Below are 6,708 nucleotides of genomic sequence, written 5' to 3' on the forward strand. Positions count from 1 at the left end.
AACTACTATAACAACTATCCACGTTTAAATTATTTCCGCCCCAATTAAAAAAAAGTTAAAAAAAAAATGAGAATGGCTACATGAGGAACAGGCTGAGTGAGTCAGCTTTGGAGGCGTTGCTGCTACTGGCAATTGAGGGGCCACCTCGGCAAGAATTCCCATTCGACCCAGTGGCAGCAAGAACAAGTCCGCACCTGCAGCTACAGCACACACGCATCTATTGACTATATATAACAACGTTATATATAGTTGTTATAGTAGTAAGTAGTTATAGTTGTTATAGTAGCTTGCAACGATTGAAACGGGGGGGGGGAGTTTTCCCAAACGGGGCGGGCGCGCCCGGTTTGCGCAACGTAGGTAGAAGCCTGCATCATTATAATGTTTTTAACCTATTGATGAATTGCTCTCACTATAAAGAATTGTAAGTGAATTAAAAGTTAAGGCTGAATTAACATGGTTCTTGAGAGAGTGATAATAGGTTGTGAATGGGTTTCTCATGCAGAATGATAAATAACATCATTCAATCAATTTATTCTCCAACACTGTCTTAAAAATTGGATGAATAGGGAATTAAAATAATTGTAATTGCCATTATTTCTATGCAATATGCATTAATATTCCAATAAAGGAATATTGTAATGTTGGAATTGTCTGTAGGTGGTTGCATCCTGCACCTACCCTCCTCTGATGGATAGTGCAGGATTCCCCCCAGATGTTGTAGCCAAGGCCAAAAGAATTCTTGAGGGCTGTGGAGGAGGAAGCATCGGTAGGTTCTGATGATGATAATTAATATATTGTTCATAGGCTAAGTACTCAACAAGTGGATGCAAGAGAAAAGTGCTTTGATATTAGGCTGGGTAATAAAGTGAAATCTTGTAAAATGCGGGGACTTATTGAGGTATATTGTCTATATTATTGTCTATATTCATCGAGGCAGCTAGTCATGTCCATGGGAATTTCATTTACAATCGGTGTATGCGAGTTTTACTAAAAGTTCACCATCCAGCTAGCTCCAGGGGCGTGTACAGGATTTGTAGCGGGGGGGGGGGTCTAACCGTAACCCAAACTTTGGAGGACGCGAAGGGGGGGGGTAGGGGCGGCACTCCCCCAGAAATTTTTTGAAATTAGACCCCCTCAGATGCGTTTTCTGCGCGAGCGGGGGGGGGGGGGGTCCGGACCACCTGGACCCCCCCTGTACACGCCCCTGAGCTCGAATTACTTTCAGACTAAGATTCAGACTTACATTCAGACTAAGATAACTTTTTCTGACCCCCTTCTATGTTTTTTTCTTGCTTCCTCTCTCCTTTTTGTTTGTACTAGATTATTAATTTGGGTCAGCGTTTGCTATGTGTGAAAATCTTTAGTTTGTTCCTCATGTTTGCCATGATAGAGTCTATGGATGTAAATTGGTAGGCCTACAGTAACATCAACTTCTGATCGTAGGTGCGTATAGTGACAGTTCAGGTATAGAGATCATCAGAAAAGATGCAGCTGCGTATATCAAAAGGCGCGATGGTGGAATACCTGCCAACCCTGATACGATCATGCTGAGTTCAGGTGCCAGTGATGGCATTAAGGTAAGGCAACAATTAAAAATATTTTGTTTTCCCTTACCTGACCCAGGTTGAAAAATTTGGGTAGGTAGGTAGGCTTCTTCTTTTTTTGAGGGGGGTCTTTACAAATTCAGCATAGTGTCTACATACTCGGGTGTGCTTGTGTAGAGATAGCTTTTATGTTGCATGTTTGTTTTGCTTGGTACATATAATCATGAGTGAATAATAGAGATTATTCACTCTATTATTCACTAGCGAGATTATTCTTCTATTATTCACTCCTGATATAATGTATTGCATACAGATTTATATAATGTACAGTGATACAATTTGTAAAAAAAAAGAATTGGAAAGATCAATAAAAATTTTTGAGTCGGCCCCTTTTTGGTGGGTTGGTCTGGTGAGGGCAAACATACAGTATATTTATTATGGCCTAAATGTAGACACATGCTGTTGCTTTGATTGCTGACAACTAAACTGCTAAATTGATATCTATCTAATTAATTGAATTTTTACTGTGATGAGACTGACGACCTTAAAAATAGAAACCCAAAGTGTGAATTACAGGAATCAACACTACTACCAAGAGCATTTATCTTCAATTTGAACATTTTTGAGAATGTTAGAGTATGTGTTATGTTTAATAAAAAAATTGAAAGAAAGAAGTTTCAGAAGTTTTCCAAATAAAAACCTTCCATCAAGAAGTTTGAACACTCAACCTGTAATACAATCTAAACAAAACCATGCAACTGAATGTGGTATTTGTTAAAGGTCAAGATTCAAACATCAGCATGCATGGCCTTCCAATTCCAAAATAAATTTGGTACCAAGTGTATCTATAAATATCCTCCTTGTTGCCAACTACGTCAGGGACCATCTCAATATTTTCTGAACATGGAATCTTGTCTGTGTGCAATGGTATCACTCTTTTAAAGGCTATAGATAGTACCATTTCCCATTCAACAGTATCTATATTAAAGTTTGTAGCTACATACAGAAATATGCCTAATAAATGAGCAACTGTAGTTACCCTGATTGAACACTCTCATACATAACCCTATAGTACTATGGCTACCACTGCAATCATTAATGATGCTATAGCACCTAAAATTATGTCATTTGTTTATCCAGTCGATTCTGAAGCTGCTGAAGCAGGGAGATGGTGAGCGTAAGACTGGCGTAATGATTCCCATCCCACAGTACCCGCTGTATTCTGCCACCCTGGCCGAATACAACACGATGCAGGTATGCACATTGGCTGCTGGCATTCAGCGTTTTACACGTTACCAGGGCAGCCGTACAGTAGCAGCTGTTCTGCTGCATAACTAAGGCAGCCGAATAACAACGATGGTGAAATCGGGACAGAAAAAAACACGGCACTGTCGGCAGTATAGTCAAATTTTCTCGGTGCTAATTTTGGAGTGATCACATTCAATGACACGCATATTGTTTAGTGTAGTAATTGGGTTATAATTTCTCTGTGATACTATAAACAATTAAGTTTTGATTAAACTATGATATCATAAAATCAGGAATAGAGGAGTATGACTCGCTCGAAACACAAGAAATTCAACGTTTCCATGCCCCAAATTTACCTATGATTTATTATGTGAAATCCAATAGAAATGACATCAGAACTAGCGCTGTACATCCAACTTGTCCTCACACTTGACTGTGTATTGATAACTCTTCTTATTATGTAGTTATAGCTTCAAGTTGCAAATCCCTGCTGAACCCCGCCAACGGGTGTTTCAGAGCAAGCTGCCATTTGATCGTTCTCACAGTGTGGGAATGATCAACACTTAGCTGTATTTATTAGTGAAACCACGTCTGACGTTTGAAGTTATAACTACATAATAAGAACAGGTATCGATACACAGTAAAGTGCGAGGACAAGTTGGATGTACAGCGCTAGTTCTGATGTCACTTCTATGTCATTTCACGTAATAAATCATAAGTAAATTTGGGCATGGAAATGTTGAATTTCTTGTGTTTCGAGCGAGTCATACTCCTCTACTATTATTAACTCCTGATATAATTAAGCCTTTCAAGTTGGGGAGTTTTTAACACATATACAACAAGATATTGAGCTGCCAACCTGTTTGCTAGATTGGATACTATCTTGATGAGGAAACCAATTGGAGTATGCACGTGTCAGAGCTTAAACGCGCAATCACGGAGGCAAGAGCTGTTTGCAACCCCAGGGCTATCTGTGTGCTGAATCCAGGAAATCCAACAGGTAAGTAGGTTATGACGAGTAAACGCGTAGCATATGTCGTTCAAATTTGTTTAGGTGTTTGATTGATATTTGTGAAAGAAAAATGTAGTGATTGATTACATTCGTGATGTATATCACTATACAAATGCTAAATAGCTAGGTCTGGTTACTGCAAGTAACATAAGAGAGGCAATTAGATTTTATAGGCCTCCACCATTGAAAACCACCCGACCTGTATTGTCACGTGTCAATGTTTTGTTTTTAAAATTAACCATTAGCAACCTTATCATAAGCCCACATGGTAACTAGCCACAACTATATGGTGGTGCAGCAGGGGGTCGAAATTGAAGTTTGCCCTGTTGTATCATGGAAAGTAGATCCACTTGAGGGTTGGTGGATTGTCAAAATTACCCAGCCCCATGGGCTGGTGATGATTTTTGGGCGATCTGGGTCTTGACAACATATTTTGGGGCAATATTTTGTTTTGTCCTTATACAGTTATAGCAGGTGTATGTATACCTATGTTGTCTGGCAGTCTGGTAGCATACACACGTTACAGTAGTGACAGCATTGATTAATGTACAAGAGAAGACAGTGCCCGATTGTTTATGTCGTGTGGAACCTGTTAATTTATTAAATGTGTGGGGTGGGCGTGGCTGCTAGGTTGAGGAAACGAAAGGAAGACCTCTCGTGTAAGTGAACCCTGGATCAGAACTGTGGAGAACACTACAGTTGTTTTGTAGCTGAGATGATACATCTTCAGTGCTAAAATTATGGTCAACGGTGTAAAGATAGTGGTTCCAAGGGAATATTGCAGAAATATTTGAGTGCATGGGTTAACCATGTTAACAGACCCAGGGAGAAAATTGTTCAGTGCCGACTTATGGTTTTCATGTCCATGTAATGAAATGTAGATTTCTCCAATTTCTGAAGAAAAGCTCTCTGATGATATTTTTACTCTCTAGGTAGCTCTAGTTTTTACTTCTTGCCTTTTAGTGAATGACAATGTACTAATGCTGAGAGGGTCTATGTCCCCCGGGGTACTGCCGGAACATACCCTGGTACTATCTAATATGCCGGATCGTACCTCCGACTACCTCGCCTACTCCACTAACGAGTCTAGGGAGTCGCCTACGCCTACTCCCTAACCCTAACCCTAACCCTAACACTAACCCTAACCCTAATCCTAACCCTAACCCTAACCCTAACACTAACCCTAACCCTAATCCTAACCCTAACCATATCAAATAGTGACCAGGGTACGTTCTGGCAGTACCCTGGGGGACATAGACCCTATGAGCTGTACTAATAGTATTAAAAGCCGTGACAGTGTGAAAAATTACAGGTACTGTATCTGCTTGACAGTGAAAAGGTAATCGGCTGAGATTTTAGTAAACTAAGTCAGATTCTTGTATCACATGCAATCTCTATTTCCATGTCAGTGCTGGCTTTATCCAGAATATTTGACTGGTATGTAAACAAACACAATAGATTTATGTTACTGGGGTTTTCACTAGTTCTGGAAAACGGGATAATTCTTAAAATTTAAAATGATATTTTCCAGGTCTACAAATAGTTCTGGAAGTTAGGCTATGCATGTTCCTAAAAGCCTTGGAAAATATTGTTTAATTTTGTCCTGGAAAGTTCTTGAATTGAGAACCAAAGTTAGTTTGTTGTTTTAGAAACAGTAGGTACAATTAAAGATTCTATTAAAAATTCATTTTATGGACCTGGAAAATACTGTTTTACTTAAGTTATAAGTATCACTAGCTTTGGCACTAGTCGACACAGCATCATCAGCTTTGGCACTAGCAGCGGCAACAGCAGCAGCAGCAACCGCAGCAGTAGTGGCTTTAGCATCATCATCATGAGCAGCAACAGCAACAGCAGTGGCTGCAGCAGAAGCAACAGCCGTAGCAGCAGCAACAGCCGTAGCAGCAGCAACAGCAACAGCAGCAGCTGCTTAACACAGCCCGACAGATGAGCACTGTGGCTCTGCAGCACTAGTATTTAATAAACAGTAATATGCCTGGTTGTGAAAAGGAGGCGTCATTGATAAGCATAGCCTAACATGAAATTGTGAATGTAATCGCGTAGCATAACATCAGGAGTGAATAATAATAGTAGAATTATTATTTATATTATTATTATTATTATTATTATTATTATTATCTGGTATTATTCACTCCTGATGTAATCGTGAACCTATAATAATATAGACTCCTATGTATTATATAATTGGGGATGCATTGTTACAGAAATTATTTTGGTCAAATGAAGTAAGGCAAGCACACTGATCAATAGAAATAAACACTTGCAAATTTAAACACATACATTGCGTCAAAATTTTTGATGAGGATGAATTTATTGGTGCACGTCCCAAATGTAATCGTCCTAATTTACAAACTTCCATATGCAAAAATTTCTGCAATCTTACTATCCATACTATAGCGGATAACTGTATGTTATGTCAATTACCATACTGTTTTTTCTTGTTAAAAGTAACTGCACTTCACATTTTAAATTTACTAGTAATTTTGGTGAACAATGTCAAGCATTGGTGTAGAAAAAATGTGTGTAGATTCAGATTGTTTAGTGATCTACTTATATTGATACTCTATAGGATCAGTACTGACAAGACAGAACATTGAAGACATTGTCAAGTTCGCCCACGATGAGAAGCTTGTAATCCTGGCTGACGAGGTAATTTATTAATGTACAATGTGTGCCATGAGTATACCATACAGGGCGCAAAATTAGCACCGGCCCACCGGCATATGCCGTCAAATTATTTGGAGGGCCGGTAACATTGGCAAAACACCAGCCCTCCGAGCCGGTGGTTTCAGCCGTGTTAGCGCATACCTACATTTTTAGCTCACCTTGACATCGTCAAGCTGAGCTATTGCCATGGGTCGTCGTCCGTCGTACGTCCGTCCG

The 6,708-nt window shown here is 39.5% G+C and overlaps 1 protein-coding gene across 1 annotated transcript in view; it reads left to right on the plus strand.

Moving 5' to 3' along the window:
• Positions 1 to 6,708, plus strand: part of LOC106814765 (alanine aminotransferase 2-like) — a 15,147-nt gene that overhangs the window by 2,204 nt on the left and 6,235 nt on the right. Inside the window, exons 3-7 of the mRNA XM_014819109.1 lie at positions 658 to 766; positions 1,444 to 1,577; positions 2,685 to 2,798; positions 3,663 to 3,792; positions 6,395 to 6,474. Coding sequence (XP_014674595.1) covers positions 658 to 766; positions 1,444 to 1,577; positions 2,685 to 2,798; positions 3,663 to 3,792; positions 6,395 to 6,474 — 567 coding nt within the window. The remainder of the gene's footprint in view (positions 1 to 657; positions 767 to 1,443; positions 1,578 to 2,684; positions 2,799 to 3,662; positions 3,793 to 6,394; positions 6,475 to 6,708) is intronic.

The sequence above is a fragment of the Priapulus caudatus genome, unplaced genomic scaffold (genome assembly GCF_000485595.1).
Source record: "Priapulus caudatus unplaced genomic scaffold, Priapulus_caudatus-5.0.1 Scaffold975, whole genome shotgun sequence".
Lineage (NCBI taxonomy): Eukaryota > Metazoa > Priapulida > Priapulimorpha > Priapulimorphida > Priapulidae > Priapulus > Priapulus caudatus.